At 41.3% G+C, this 17069-nt stretch overlaps 1 protein-coding gene across 3 annotated transcripts in view; it reads right to left on the reverse strand.

Moving 5' to 3' along the window:
* Positions 1-446: 446 nt before the first annotated feature.
* Positions 447-17069, reverse strand: part of PIGN (phosphatidylinositol glycan anchor biosynthesis class N) — a 70938-nt gene continuing 54315 nt past the window's right edge. Inside the window, exons 24-27 of one of the 3 annotated variants that reach the window (XM_016223524.2) lie at positions 15770-15843; positions 13760-13802; positions 11498-11550; positions 447-2711 (exon numbers count right to left, since the gene is read on the reverse strand). In XM_016223524.2, the coding sequence (XP_016079010.1) occupies positions 2588-2711; positions 11498-11550; positions 13760-13802; positions 15770-15843 (294 nt within the window). In that variant the 3' untranslated portion in view covers positions 447-2587. The remainder of the gene's footprint in view (positions 2712-11497; positions 11551-13759; positions 13803-15769; positions 15844-17069) is intronic. The other 2 variants (XM_016223523.2, XM_087819141.1) reach the window with 2 other exon arrangements.

Genomic DNA, 17069 nt, shown 5'->3' on the forward strand with positions numbered 1-17069 from the left:
AAAGGATGTAAACTATAAGGTAATGAAGACCTTGCCCACACTCGACGGGGCTGTGAGAGGTGCGATGACCCGGACGCCCACCTGGAGGTGCGGGGGCTCCCGCAGGAGCGGGTGGGCCGGGCCGGGTTAGAGGCGGGGAAACGTGCCAGCGCCGTTTAGTTCCCACGCCACGGGTGAAAATGAAGTGGTTTTCCAGCTCTCGGGAAAACAAGATCCAATGAAGCATACAACAGTCTTTTCAACACAGTATGACAAACTGGGGATGTGAGTGCAAAAAATCCGCGGGGACGTTTCTGAAGTGTCTGCCAGTCGGGAGGGAGACTGAGGCGGGGCTGCGGGCAAGCGCGTGGGCATTTCTGGCGTGCTGCCATCTCAATGCCTATCCCACGTTAAGTCCCTAAGTGCTACAATAAATACACCTGTTTAACCCTGACTAGGTGGTTCTCAAATATATTTGATCAGGGGACACTTTTTATTATGACATCTATTTGGTAAATTATGGACAGGCTGTGGTGACTTTCCTGTTGTTAGGGTTTCTTCCAAGATTTATTCACGTCCATGTGGCACAGCATTGCTTTTTTGTTCAATATTGTCTTAACTCAATATGCCTGCTTTAATTCTTACAGCAATTCCTAATTTAAACAATGTCACTCAGCGAATGTCTTAAGTCTTGATTTGGAAATCCGGTATTCAGAGTCAGAATGAAAAGTAAATGCCTTAAACAGAAATATATTTTACTTAAATCTTCTTTATTTTTTCTGTTCCTCAATATAAAAATAAGCATTTCAAAACACCTTAAGATATTTGATAAACTGAGCAAGAGAAAAAGCCCATTTGGCAAACTCCAGTGATTCTGAGGGCTCCAGACAGTGCAACAAGGCAAGTCTGGGCTGTAGGCGAGTTCCTGCTTTGTAAACTCACACCAACACAAAGCAATATAGAGAAAAAGGCATGTTTCAAAGAGCAAAATAAAGATAAAGCACCAAGCACCCTTTACAATGTCGTAATAAAATATTCATTAATTCCTCTGTGTGAAAATCTGGGAAAAGATGAAAGGCAAAACCAATATAAAGGGAGTTAAATAAGTGTTTATAAAGTCAATTTTCTCTGAGCTGTGAAAAAACTGATCAAAAATCCTTTGAGGCTATGAGAAAGTTCATGGTTCTCTGCCAACGTCATTGTCTGCCACCAACGCCTGTTAGTCATCCACCTAAATTTTATATTGCAGACTGATGCGTGAGGTCTTACATCGACATCAAGGCGCCTTTCTATTTTTTATATTATAATGCTTTTGCTGAGACACCACAAAGTACTATCACAAATAAATTATACTTTGTTATAAATAGAAATTTAAAAAGTCCATACTGTCAAACTGATTTTGAATCTTCTAAATTGTATCTGTTCACTAACCTGCCAATCTAAAAACTTTAGTCATTTGTGGAGGGCTTCCTCGGCATTAATGTGAGTTAGAAATGCTATAACTTAATTCAAAAGCAATTACTTTTTAAAAAATGGGACACAAACCAGTGAACTGGCATACCATGGACAAAAGGCCAACTCTATAGTGACATGCAAAGGTCACTTGATGAAAAAGGCAAATAAAAATTACTCTCAACATATTTTGTCCATAAGAATGTGTTTACAAATATAAACTTAAATTTAATGAGAGGACCTTAGGCCTCTGAGCTAGAATCTCACAACCAGAAAGAGAAGCAATTTTAACTCTGATTCTTATATCATCAGAAAGTTTAACCATGGATTTAAAGAACTCTGTTGAAACAACACATGGTAAAACCTATGGGGCTAACGGATACTGAATCTACAATTAACAGATACTGAATCTACCATTTTTGCCCATGGACAAGACACTAATACCAAGCATTTTCAACTTTCCTATCTCCAGAAATTCCATGAGAATCCAGAAATTAAAAAATAAATAAATAAAGTGAAGGTCAAATTTGCATCGAGATGGTTGACCATAAAAACCCCAGAAACAGCAGCAAGGTGCTTAACGTTGCTGCACCGGGAGAGAGATGACGCACCCCTGCAAACACTGTTCCTACGGAAGCTTCAGCAAATCTGAAGAGCACATCCTGACAGTCTTTCTGGTGTCACTGCTGAGCAGTTCGAACTCTTTGTGAAACCAGTTCTGAGACTTGATAAATATTTATGGTGCCACCTGGCGATTCCCTTCAAGTTCAGCCACCGCACTGATTCTGGATGTGATCGGGAGGCCCCCTCAGGGGCGTTTCTCCTCTGCGGATATGGGGAGCTGTGCAGCTGGGGAGCGGACCGTCACAGGTGCTCTGAACCATCAGTAAAAGAGCTGCCAGCTCAAGGGAGAGAACGGACATGGAGGATGCTTTACTCTGCCTTCCCACAGCCATCCATAATAACTATTCAATGCATGCAGAAGCTAAAGAAACGGAAGCTCCTTTATTCCAGGTAACTGTAAGTTCAGAATTCCACGTGTACCGTGTACGTTTCTTTACAGGAGTAGAGGGTGCCACACATCAGGAGCCTTCTTCCTGCTGAACCCTGGGCAAGCTTTTAGCTTAAATGGAGACTGAGAAACAGGACCCAGACATCATATGAGATGGCTTTTGGGTTGTCCACATAGTCTGAGTTTCCTTGTTGTGAGCAGCTGCGCCAGGCCGTTGAGAAACACCAGGACGATGGTCATGCACATGACAATCACGTAGTGGCTGATGCTACAGAAGGAGAGAGAGGTGTTAGAGGCGGAGAGCACACGAGGAAAAGCCTAAGGTTCCCCTAAATAACACTTCTAAAGGTACATACAAACACACAATTACAAAGGCTGCCAATGACTTTGAAATGGGTATCAAAATGTTCAAAAACAAATCTGTCACAGAAATTGTGGTGAACGTAAGTAATATCTGGAGATGTCTCCAACAACTATAGCATGTTATGAAAATGTCTGGTTGGTATTAGCAGTGACTGTCTCTTTGTTAGCAGTAGAAACTGAATTTCAAAATCTAGCTTTTAGAAAAATAATGTTCCCTAATTCTTGGAACCTCTGACTAATATCCACAGATTCCCCAACATGGCCCCAGGTGAAGAATTCTGACATTTTAGAGCACGCCAGCCTACGCTTTGACAGAAGTTAGAGGCACTCTGACAGAACTACCGGCCACAAAGGAAGAAAAATGTTACCCAAACTCAAATTCAGGGAAGTGGAAGTTTTAGTCAAGGAATCTAAACAAAGGAAAAAACAACCACCACCCACATCTCTTTATTAATCTCAGTGTCAAAGCTGGTTCTCCCTGACTTTCAGAAAAAGACAGAAGAGTAATGAATACTAGTCTTAAAATTACTCAGGCCCTTTTCTCGTCTATCAGCAAGAGTCAGCGCTCAGTTTGTCTTTTTAAACACAGAATTGTACTCCCTACACAGAACATGGCTTGATGATAAATTTAGAAGTATAGGGAGAAACTGAGGATATAGATCTGACAAAGGTACAATAAAGCAGAGGCCTCCCGCACTGATACGAGTGCAGTTTGGCACATTATTTATCTACAGTGCCTACCAGAGTTGCATTTAACTATCTACCTTTACAATAGATTCACACATTTCACGTCTCCAACAGGAGGGAGGAAGTTCCCGCAGGCTGTAAGCGGGCTGGCTTGATGAAGGGAGGCCATGCTTTCCCCCTACCCGCGCCTCCTCCCCAGCACACAGGCGTCCTCCCGGTGCTGGCAACAGAAGCAGGATGAGCCCCAGGGAACTTGTCTTTGGACAGTTGAGTAAAACAGGCTGATTAGAGGAATGGGGAGATTTAGGAAAAAGGGGAGAGGAAGCTGGCAGGTCTCCCTCCCACCTTTTCAATAAATCCAATCCACTAGGTGGATAGCTCCCCAAATGTCAATCGCTGGCCCTTGGCCAAACCAGGCAAAGCTTCCCATGCTGTCAGCAGGCCACCCACAGGCAAGGCCCCCAGGCCAGGAAAGAAGGGCTTCTTGCTCTGAGCAGATTTTATTTTTATTTGTTGGTATTGTTACAGCTTGAAAGCAAGAGCCTCCAACTGGGAAGTTTTACAGTTTGGTAAGACTGCCTTTGGAAAGGCACCAGTTAGGACATTCTCATCTGGAACGTTCCTTTCTCTGGGTTCATCTAGTGACGTAAATTTGAAATAGAAAAGAAGAGCTGGCTAATTAAAAACCAGAAATTAGAACTAGTTATGCTAGAAATCAGGGTCTGGTCTAGAGTAGGCTCCTGACCTAAAAAGAAAACAGTAAAATCAGATCCGTAATTGCTAAACAAATATTAACGTTAAGTAAGATTTCTGAAACTTTTGCTTGTTTTCACTGTAAAAATAGCATGACAGGAAAGTGGATTCATGACCTCTGCCTGAGACTGCAGGTCCCTGGAGACAGGGGTGACTGTCTCTCTCTTTCCCCACTGCATCTCTGAGGTCTAATGCAAGTCCTATGGGCCTTCAATTAATATTTGTTAAATGTACTACTGAAGCGAGTAATCAGTAATTGAAAGAAAGAAAAACTTTTGTTTTATATTACCCTGGCAGGTTAAATCTGGACTGAAATCAATTCCCCTAAAATAAAAATCATAAACATATAATCAAAATTAAATGCTAAAAATAAATAAATCCCAAAGTGTTTAAAGAAACTAAATGAGTCTCTACCAAAATGAAGTGAAATTAGCCCTACAAGATACTAAAACATAAAGATGAGTTTAATGCTGGCATTAGAAGCAATAGTCAGACCACAGAAGGGACCCGAAGGCTTGGCCACACTAAGTTAAAGGAATCCCCCTGAAAACGCAGGACTCTCCTGGCTGGGCTCCCTTTACACTCAGGGGCACAAATGAGGTTTGGTTCCCGCCAGTGCCTCAGCCCTGACTGCACACGTGTGAATTACTGTTCTCAGCCTCCCAGTCAAAGCACTTAATGTCCTTTCTTCTCAAAGTTCTGTCACATTCCTCCCCTCTCAGGAGGTGGCTTTGCTTATTTTACTGAGAAAATACTGACAGAGCTAAGAGAGAACTTCTCTCCCTGAACCTACTGACGCTCCCACGCCTGTCCAGGTTTGTCCCGCGCCGGACCCTAGCCCAAACCCCTCCACTCCCACTCAGGAGCCCACTCCGCCTCTCCTCAGGGCTTTATGTCTGCAACGTGCCATCCCTCTGCTGTACTGCCAACTTCTCCCTCTCTGAAGCGATCAAATCTTTCACCACACAGACGTGCCATTCCTCTCATCCTAAAAACAAACGAAAAACTTCCCGAAGACCCCATGGTACCACCCTGATTTAAGGCATTTTAAATTTGATTATATTCCAAAACCCAGCTCTCAATCTCCCACACCTTCTTTCATCAAACTCACTCTGCCTAGAACCTTCTCCACCTCTGGAAATGGCCTTCCATTCACTTGGTTACTCAAGATAACAAGACCTGAGTCACCCTGGATTCTTTTTGTCTCTGAGTACATCCAACCCATCAATGGATCCTACTCACCTCCTTTTCAAAATATTTCCAAACCCAACCTCCTGTCACCATTTGAACTGCTGCCCTAGTCCAAGCTGCCATCATCTCTGGCTTAGATACTGCTACAGTCTCTCAACCAACCTCCTGCTCCCTTTCCTGGTCCCTATGATACGTTCTCTAGACTATGGCCAGTGTGATTTCAAAATATACAGCAGACCAAATACTTCCCTGCTCAAGGGTCTAATGCTTCGCTTTACACTTGTAATAAATTCCCAGTTCCTCACAATGACCTTCAAGGTCATAAGTGACATCAACAGTCTTTCTGAACTCTCCCTACCTTGTTTTGCCTCACGCCACTCTAGTTACAATAACCTTCACGTTTTCAAAAGTATCTACTGACATGGGGAAATAGTTATTATAGAAAGCAAACTTAAAAATCCCCAACAAACCAAAACCTTGTACTGTATATGTTGGCCCATAAATAAAGGCTAAAAGGAGATATATCAACATGTTGAACAGAGGTTCTGAGATATTGAATGATGGGTGACTTATTTTTTTCTATATGCTTTCAGTACCTTCTGTAATAAGATTGTGATACGTTTCTATGTATATGATGTTTACAAATTATGGTAGGTTTAGCATAGAACTCTTAGGCTGCATTCATAATTAGCACAGAAATATTCAACTCTATTCCGTTTCTGTTTCTCATAGGACATTTCAAAATCTGATTATACCAGTTCCTGAGATAAAAATCCTTAATCCAATAAGCTGGATTAATGGTCACAACTTCTTCATATATTAAGAAGGTTTACACCTCAACCCAGGGACTGAAGTTTAGAGTCAGAGGTGAGATGAGTAAATGAGGGAGTGCAAACGGCCCAATCTAGAGCCCCGAGGATCAAATCCAGGAAAGCTACCTGACCTTGGTTCCATGGGGAGAGCAGGCAAGGAGGTCAGGAGCCAGGTAGATGAAGTAAAGCCACGAGGACTGTGAGAAGTTACACTATAGAAAGTAGACAAATTGTGGCAGATCTGTACACTAGAACACTGCTCAGCAATGAAAAGGAGCGAGGCACTGACAGATGCTATAATACAAATGACTGCCAAAAATCACCACGCTAAGTGGAAAAAGCCAGTTGCAGAAGACCACACAGTGTATGACTATTTTGCTGAAATGTCTAGAATAGGCAAATCTGTAGAGACAGAAAGCAGATCAGGGTTACCTGGGGCTGGGTATGAGAATGGGGCTAGACTGTAAACAGGCACAAGGGAATTTTTTGGGTGATGGAAATGTGCAAAAACTAGATTGCACAACTCGATAAATTTGCTGAAAATCACTGAATTGATTTTTTAAAAAATCACTGAAGTCATTCATAACCTTAAAATGAATGAATTTTGATATATAAATTATACCTCAATTAAGCTGTAAAAAAAAAGATTACATTCTAGATGTTTGTTGTTAAATTTGGTATCACTTTTAGGCCTTTTACCACTTTTAGTATTTTAAGTTATTTTAAAATATTAACTATGACAATCTCTTAACAAGGTAAGTTTTGTAAAACCAGTAGGTGACCCATCCTCAAATTTAGTGCAAGTCTATTATAAAAGACCCAGATCACTCATCTCCTTAAAATGGTCTGAAATGACTGACTCTTGGCTCATTTAAGCTAATGTTACTGGCAGGGAACAGTTGTGAAGCTCGTCTTCATGCAATTGAGCCATAAGGCATTCAGCTCATATGTCCCATCAATCAGGTCTGGTGTCATCTCAGCAAAGAGAGTTAAAGGAGCACCAAATTTCAACTTGAAATGAGTTCAGCTGTTCCAGCTCTCCCCCCAATGATTTTGACATCATTTAAATCAGCGATTTTCAAGGCTTGCGTGTGTGATGGTAGAGATGGGGAGGGTGTGTGCAGGGGCAAACGGAATCACCAGGCAGGCCTTTTCCACCTGTACAACGGTGACAAAGGTGGACGGTACTCCCCCCAGGCAGGGTACTGGGCAGCAGATGCAGGTCATATCTGTCAGATGTACTGGGGAAGAAAAGGTTGAGAATCACTGATTTTAATAAAGCTTAGTATTCATTGTAAGAGTAGATATTTTATGGTACTCAATAATTACATTTAGGAGGATATTAATGTATTATTGAGCACAGTCATAAGTTTTCATTATATCTAAAGAGAAAAGATATTTTAGCTGTCATTTGTGTTTTCATAAGGTATAATAATAGTGCATGTAGGAAACAAAGCCCAAATCAACACCACTATAAAATCAAACTGCAGTCTATCTCCTATCAGAAACATTTAGAACATAAATTTAAATATGTTTTTATGAAAATTACCCTAGAAGGCATTTTTTTCTCTAGTTTAAAAAATGCGCTTCTCTCAGTGCGCCATATAAAAGGCAATACTCTGTAAAGTTTATGACCTGCTATATGAATGAAGGCAGCATAAAAGATCAAAGGGAGAAAATGCTAAATTATAGCTGCCGGCCCAGCGCAGTTTATGGCCCGGGCAGGACATTTTCATACAGCCGTTAAAAGGGCCCTGGTGCCACAAGCTTCTCTCGAGAACCCTGAACTTATACGCCGTTTCCGCTGATCATACTTACTGCAGTCACCCCTTTTAAGAGTCTCAATTTCACTCTGGGAGAACCTTCTCTGAAGATGCCTTAGAAACCCATTGGACTAGACCCACAGACAGATACACTGTCTCATGCCCTCGTACTGAAGTCTTCATTTTTAAAAAAACTACTATTTATTAACCTGAAATTAATAGCTAAGGAAATTCTCAAACCTATTTTGAAAACCCGCTGTGGCTACGACAACAACACTAAACATTCCAGACACACGCCAGACTACACTAATGGGGCTGGCTAGCTCCCACTCCTCTCCAAAATTCCGGGACACATCCTCACCACTTCTGTATTAATAAAGCAGTCCGTAAGGACAGTAGGACCACATTCCACTGCTGTGAATAACAGGCATGGCATGGCTGACGTTATGAACAGTCTCACTAATACAAAGGAGTTCGGAAATAAATTCTGTCACAAAGGGAGGCCACTGCAGGAGCACGTTCAGATCAGCCTGGCTCCCACTAAGGGAATTCCAGTGAGTTTAATAAAACCTGCAGCGCGACAAGAAGCAGCTCAGCTTTTCAAGGAGACAGTCAGATAGGAATAATTAGAAATCTAGAACTTAAAAGCAACACTCTCACAAATAAAAAGCAGGAAAAATAGAATAATGGAGCTTTGATATGAACCCCATTATATGGTGCTTTAGTTTTGAATCTTAAAGCATAATTCCCCCCCCATTATCTAAGCCTTTCCCTGGCGCTCAGTTAGATGCTTACGAAGATGCACGAACCACTCCTAACCTTAGACCTGCACTGTGTGGCTCACTGCGGTGGTGTACACTGTGACTGCTGTAAGGAAATGAAAGGAAGGTTCTAGAATTCTAACTTACCAACAAGTACAGCAGCAGCAAAAACCACACCTTGCAGCATCAACTGGGGCAATTCCCTTTAGAAGGTTCATTTCACTAACACAGATTTCATTTCATTTCTCCACCCCTACCCCGTGCACTCCCGACACTGCCTTCTGCAGTCCCCTTCCTTTCCTAAGTGGGCATCTCTGGGGTGGTACAGGAGGAGACAGGGAGACGGGAACAGAACAGGCTGGGGGTATTTCAGCAGGAATGAGGAGAGCCTGTGGGGAATCTGCGCCGGCCAGTCCAGTGCCCGCAGCCTGGTGAGCAGGAGTGAGTCTGGAGTCCTCTGCCATAGCTGCCTTCGAGAAGTCTCTCAGGGCAAGCACCCATCTAACCTATGGGAGTTAGACCGCGAAGATGAAGCACTGAGACAGGTAACTGAGGTTTCATGTAACTGATTAACCAGCGGTGCCTTTATCACCTTCCCACCCACCTGGGATTTTTAATGTCGTGCAGATGAGGTGTAATGAATACACCAGGACAACAGGCATAACCCAGGCTGTTTCAGGTAAACTCGGACATATGGTCACAGTAGGTGCAGGTCTGTTCCTGTTGTGAAAAACCACAAATGTTTCCACAGCAGTTCTTACCCTGCCTAGTATTAATTAATTACATAGTACTTTACTATGTATCATAAATCAATAAAGCACCGACACACGTTTACATCTTCTCATGGCCCCACTGCAGTGGGGCCGTCGCAGCATTCTCAGCCCACGGGGGCTGACGCTCATGCTGTTTCCCTCGGCTTGAATGATGCTCATGGTTTGCTTTATGCCTCCGCAGTCTCTCTCTCTGCTATTATTTCCTCTCTGATGAACACTTTATTCCTATAATAGTTCTATAAAGGAGCGCAAGGAACAGGGCTGGAGGAACCGCACAAGTGCCAAGAAGAACGTCATAGCAGATGTTATGTGCAAGTTTTGCAATGGTTCAAAGCCTCTTTTAAAAAATTGAGTGAGCACAGGTAACAAAAATAAAAACAGCTAAACTGGAAATATTGAGGTAGCTGAACAGCTACCTCAAAATTAAAAACTCCTGTGGGTCAAAGGACACAACAGAGGGGAAAAAAGTAAACTACAGAATAGGAGAAAATATTTGTAAATCATATCTGATAAGGAGTTAATATGCAGAATATATAAAGAACTCCTACAACTCAATCATTAAAAAAATTTAAAAATGGTCAAAGAACTTGAATAGAGATTTCTCCAAAGATGACACACAAATGGCCAACAAGTGGAACCAAAAGATGTGGCTCCTCACTTACAGGCCAGTAGAATGTACTCTGTTGCTCTGTAAGCAAGGGGGCTCAACTTAAGGCTCTCAAAGGCTGTTTTCTAGAAATTTCTAGAAAGCCTGTGGTTTCTGAAATCCACGTAATTCACCACCTTCACAAACGAATGCACTGGGCTTTCGCCTCGATAGCTTTGCTCGTATCCACTCTAAAACACCCTTTGCAAGCCTCTAAGCCCACTAACTGAAACGACCTCCTCCACTGAAGACCCAGCTTACACGCAGACCCTGCCGTGTTCTCTGAGTCACTGCGCCATCCTTCTGCATTCACACAGCCCCCACCCACGTGCCGCCCGCACTGCAGTTACCACGCCTCAGAGCCTGCGTTAGGCCAGGATCTCCCCGGGCGCAGGGCCACATGTCAGTCAGATGCTTCCCGGCTGGAACGACCCTGTCACACACTGGGACCCTCCACTCGGTGCTTGAAGCCCCCATGCAACACCCAGATGAAGGGGGCATCTCTCAGCCTTGAGGCCAGCAATCCCATTCATTTTGGGTCCTTGCCGATGCCTAGGAATACTTTATACACTGTGGTTATTCGCTATGTGGTTTTTCTCTGAAAAAATTATCTATATTAAATGCATATACAACGCAAAAGAATGAAACCGCCGTGTCACATTACTGTGTAATCCTAACCTTCTGGAGCCAGTTTCCTCCTTTGTAAAATGGAAAGAATTATATTTTCCTCACATCGCTGTCACAAGAATTCATGAAACAATATATGTACAACTCAAAATACATTGTGGGCAATAAGAGACATTTTAATACTAAGTTTTCTATCAATCTGATACCTTCTTCAATAATCCTTAACTTTTCTCAGTCCTGCAGGCTTAATGTGCGTTCTCCCCAAGTGTGAGTAGAAGTGTTTCTGTGGCAAAACAACCCATCCTCCAACTTAAACTGCCACACAGAATTCCCACTGGGACTTGAATAGTCTCCTTTTTCTAGAGAGAGATGGAGCGACTGTGAGAACATACACTGTGGCGTGATCTCTGAACACCCAGATTCAGCAGTGTCCCTGCATCCTCCTGCTGTCCTGTAGCTCTCTCAACACTTAACATCTATACACACACCATCCCAAGAAAACAGTTGCTAATACGTTAATGCCAACAACTGGAGAAATGGGTCTCACTCCCAGAGGCTTAAAATAACTGCTACTTGTTATGCCTACCTCAAAATCAGTTTGTAATCCTCCATACTAAGATGTCAATTTCCTTTTTTTCAATGGACTCTTAATAATTTCTGTGTGAATATATACTATACCTTGTTCCAATATCAAGCCAACTGCCATAATCCTTGACCAAGAAGAAAAAGTGCTGTAAAATAAAACAAAATATGGTTCCATGCAAAACAAAGGCTGTTGAGATTCAGTTGAAAAACAATGCTGTTTTAGGGCTACGTGCTTCAGATTTCGGACCCCTGATAACCATAGTATGACTAGAATTCACTGTATTTACTGAAATTTTTGCTTGGACTAAAATGTGCAATAGTCTAAAACCCAGAAATAGTGTTACCATTCAATCAAATGAATGCAAAAGTGAAATCTGTGCATAACTAGAAATAAAGAAAACCAAGACCTCAGTGAAAAGAAGCTGAACCATCTGCTCATCAACAAATATTCACTGACCACCTACTACTCGCTAGTCACTGTGTTAGGTCCTGGAAGTAAACACTCTTTCAGGAGGTGTGTAATCTTGAGAATGATGCAGTCAAGTTACCAGGAGCACGCGTGTGATGAGGGCGACCACCAGAGAGTGCAGGCCGTTATGGGAGCACAAAGAAAGGGGTACACACCTCGCCTGGAATATAAGGGGGGGTTGCCCCAGTAAAAAGTCTAAAATCTAAGTGACTGGGGAGATGTGAGGAGAAGTATGTTTCTGAGAGAGGGAGTAAACTATATAATCGTCAACGGTACAGGCAGAGCTTGGCAGGCCCAAGGTGTGGCTGGGGTAGAGAAAACAGGAGGGACAGGTGACGGATGGTGCCTGCCAGTAAGCGGAAGCTAGACACAAATCACTTTCTAAGTTAAACTAAACAATCTGACTCTTTATATATAATATGAAACCAGAGAAGTTAAATTCTCTTCTATTAACAGTCTTGCCTATTTGCCACTTTGTGAGCAAAACTGAAAGCTGATTTGTTCTAAAGTCAGGTGTGGTCGATTTCAGACGTACACAGGCATACCTCATTTATCACCTCTGCTTTACTGCTTTACAGGTATTGTGTGTGTGTCTGTAATAAACTGAAGGTCAGCAAGAAGATTATGACTCGCTTTATAGTGGTACTCACTTTACTGTGGTGATCTGGAACTGCACTCGCAAGACCTGTGAGGTATGCCTGTACTCAATGTCCAGCTCAATACAACACAAAAACGCTCTCATCTGAATCCAGCCTCTAGGAATCTGACGCTGGGAAGTTGCCGCGATGGCTGTCTCTCATCACTTCTAGCACAGGATGCTGCACACTGAAGAATTAACTGGACCCAGAGAGGCTGTCTTTTGCTCGCAGCTACTGAGAGGTGATGTCTGGGCTCTTGGACTATCACGCCTGATATGGAATGTTTAGCCTGGGGGCCTCGGTCACTGAACAGTCTAATAATGTGATTTTTGTTGCGGGCTCTGGGCTGCATGTTATCAGTTCTATCTCTATAAGGACTGGAGATTAGGGGTCAGCCATGGGAACAGTCTGTGGTTGAGCCCCAGGAAAGTCAGGGCACCAAGGCTCTGGCGACCCTGGCTGGCAGTGCTGTGTGTGGACTGTCACACACTGATGCTGGAAGAGTGAGGCTGGCCTGACTCTACGGGGAGAGGATGCCTCGAGTCCGGCACCCCTCCTGGACTCTGCCCTCTGCGCCTCAACCCTTGGCAGATTTTAATCTGCATCCTTTCCCTGCACTAAACCTTTCCTGTGCTATAAGTCTGCAGTGAGTTCTGTGAGTCCATCTAATGAATTATCATATCTGAGGGTAGTTCTGGGAAGCTCCTGATCTTGCAGGTAAATTAGGCTCTTCTTTTTGTTAACATACTACATACAAGGGGCCCACCGACATGCTCCTCACTCTGAACTCATTCATCAGCACTATCATCTTGGTAACACCTTCCCACTCGAAAAGCTCCACTTCCTCTTTCCTTCCTATCCTCTCTCCCTCCCGCTCCCCTTTTCTTTTTCAACCGGAGGAAAAAGGTAAAAAAATGGACATTTCAGGTAGAAAATTAATGTATTGCATAAACCTAAAGTTAGCTTCCTGTGGGAGTCCATTTCAGACACAATGCGCCATGGAAGACTAGGTATAAAACGACAGATTTGGGTAAATTAAATAAGACTCTTCACACCTTACTGTGAAGCACTCTTACTGCGTAAGTCACATAGAAAGAAAGTACTTTATAGGTGTAAGTTATTCTAGCACCTACAACTCAATATCTAAAGATTTAATGTAAAGAAACGCTCTCATATTTATCTTGATTAAATTAATTCGACGCCTAACTTCTAAATCTTATTTATACTGAATATCCAAGAATGTCTTACCAAAGCCATAATGTCTGAGATGACAAGAACCATGAGAAAAAGACTGGAAAAAAAAATAAAGAAAAATTACACATAATACAACAGGCACATTTTTAAAGCACAGTAAAATCAAAATGAGAATAATCGAACAACCCAATATTCTGTTAATATTTTTGCTTCTGAAAATACTACTTTTGACAAAAGCTCTTTTCATATTTTCATGGACGACTGCCCCATGGTGATGGGCTAGACTTCAAAAATGTTATTTAACATGCTGAATATGTATTTCAATAATATGAAAGGAACATGAATTATGATTTATTTTAGATAATTGTAGATACACATACAATTGCAAGAAATAACATAGAGGAATCCTATGTACCCTATGCCCAGTCTTCCCCAATGGTAACATCTTACAGAATCTTACTGCAGCATCACAAGGGCACTGACACTGATCCTGTCAAGACACACCACGGTCCCTCACGACCCTGTACGGCCGCACCAATCCTCCTGCCGGCCCCTGCCTCACCCCTCCCTCCCAGGAGCCGTTCCTCTGTTCCCCGTTTCTATAACTTTGCCCTTTCAAGAGTGCTGCATAAGTGGAATCATTTATTTTATTTAAAAAAAATACTTTTATTGATTCTTAGAGAGCAGAAGGGAGAGGGAGAGAGAAACATCAATGGGAGAGTGGAACATTGATCTGCTGCCTCCCACACGCACCCTGACCAGGGATCGAACCTGCAACATGGGCATGTGCCCTGACTGGGAACTGAACCAGCAACCTCTCAGTGCATGAGGTGACGCCTAACCAGCTGAGCCACACCGGCCAGGGCAAAAGAGAAGACATTTCTAAAGCCTCAACTTTGGCACCTTTGCCTCAGTTCTCTCCCTTTGTGTTGAATTTTCCACTGCACTAGTTTCAGCATAGACTTACCACACACACACACACACACACACACACACACATTTCGATGAGCCTTCTACATTTCATTCCATATGTCCCCAGCTCTTTTTACTTAAATGTTAATTAAAATCTCTTCTAAAAAAGGTATCCATTAATGCATGCAAAAAAGTACCTATTAGTTACCAGTTTTTTATTGCATCTAAGTAACTATCTTTTATGTGATAGTGACAAGGTATAAATACTTTCAATGTTAAATTTATGTAAATATCCTGCAAAAATATACAAAATTAAACTAGAAACCAGATTTCTACTATTTTTAAACAGTGGGGAAAAATCTGTTCCTTTTTTTATTATGGCACATGCACAGTAATATGCTAAACCCAGTCTAGCTTAAACTCATCAGGAAGAATATGCAAATTTATGCTAATATTAGTTACTTCTTTCAGCACAGAATATGCCAGTTTGATTCAAGAATAATAGAACTGCTAAGAAGCTTCATATTTATCTCAAGTGTCTTTCAGAGGCTGATCAGTCAGTCCGGTGCCAATGGGGTGATTTTATTGGTTAAAAAAGCAAATAGTACAGTTGACAGCGTCTTTTCCAGAAGCTTGAGTGCTTAAGACTGACTGCTCCAGAAATTCCCCAAACTCAGAAAGAATACTTCCCATTCCATTTGTCAAATGTGTAGAAATAAAGATGAAGAAACTACATATATTAACATTTAGAAGTTAATTTCAAACCACGCAAAATGAAATAATGTCTAACACATATTTAAGAACCAACCCCCAAAACAGAATGATATCCTTTGTTTGTCTTGTAGGCACAGTAACATCTATAACATGTAAGTTACTCACTATAATAATTTAACATTTATGTTTTACTGTTTTGTAAGGAGGCTCTTCACTAGCTTGAATAACATTCTAATGACATTTCATTGCTGAGAAAGCATATTTGTCTACTAGGGGCTCTGATCAACTGATTCCTCTAATGAAACTGAACTCCGACTAAAAGGGTAAAGTACAATCTATGTTACACTGTCTTAAGAAAAATCACATGAATTACCCTCAAATGCTTACTCTCATTTCCAAAAAGTGGACAGATCCAATGGCTCGTCAACATTCACCCACCTTTTTGATGATAACTGAGTAGTTAACTGGACGGCTTCAAAAGCACACATCACAAGAACAAATGGGATAAAAATCTGTTTAAGGAACAACAAATGATGCCATGAGTAACCAAAGCATTTGAAAAGCTCTCTGAAATAAATGTTACTCCTATTTATAGAAATATTTCAGTTTCTCTAATGCATTTTATGTATATTAGTGAGGAGCAAACACTGAAATAAAACCATGAGACCAATGACATGTAGAAGAGTGATGAAGCTGATTTTAAAATCTACATCAACAGCATATGCAGTATAAAAAAAAACAATTATCAACACACATTCCAAACAACACCGGTTACAAATTTTTGTTCCACGTAACTCAGTGTATTAAGGACCATGTTCGAATGATGCCAAGAGGGTGTGAAAGGCACAGAATAGCCAAATCAAAGAAATCAGGGAACCTGATAATTTGAGATCTAGATCCTTGAGCCTATCTGGTTATTTGATATTATAACTCCGTAAACATAACTTAGCTGCTTTACCATTGCTTTGGGTTGTTTTACTTTAATACTAATAAAGTCTGTAAAAAATTGAGAAAGGCATAATAAAATTTATGGTAGTTGAAAATCCATAATCCAGAACTAACACCGATTATATTCTGAGATAGTTTCCCAAGACCAATTTCTAATACATACATATTTGATATTTTTAAAAAGAGGAGAGTGAGAGATATGGAAAAGAAATGTTTGAAATTACCTAAGAGTCTTTTTCAAGTGAAGGCTCTGGGATAAAACAGTTCAGGACCTTCACTTGCAGCCACATCAGGCAGAGAGAGTCTTCAAGTACATTATGTCAGCAAAGCTCACTGAATTAGACTAGAGGTTAAAGACCTAGCATTCTAATTAAAACTTTTGTTTTTCTTTCTTTTTTTCCTTATTTTTAATTAAAGGCTCATGGTCTATAAAAGACTGAAAAAAGAACAACTACCATTATAAAAACAATGTAAATTAAGATTAAGGAAGCAATACATGTTTTAAAATAATTTGGAATGGGACATAAAATAATGAACATCTTTTTAACATTTCTTGAAATTACATTTGTATTAGTGCAATGACCAAAAAAAATATTAATACTAAGAGATACATACTTTTAACAACTAGTGCTTCTGTGATCTGATTTTTGGCAGGTATTAGTTACTTTATTTAAGCAAATATATACAGTTGGCCCTCTGTACCCACAGATTCAACCAACCATGGGTTGAAAATATTTGGGGGAAAAGTTATATTATTGCTGATGTGTACTATGTAGTTAGGCCTACAATG

This window comes from Miniopterus natalensis, chromosome 7 (genome assembly GCF_054644295.1).
Source record: "Miniopterus natalensis isolate mMinNat1 chromosome 7, mMinNat1.hap1, whole genome shotgun sequence".
Lineage (NCBI taxonomy): Eukaryota > Metazoa > Chordata > Mammalia > Chiroptera > Miniopteridae > Miniopterus > Miniopterus natalensis.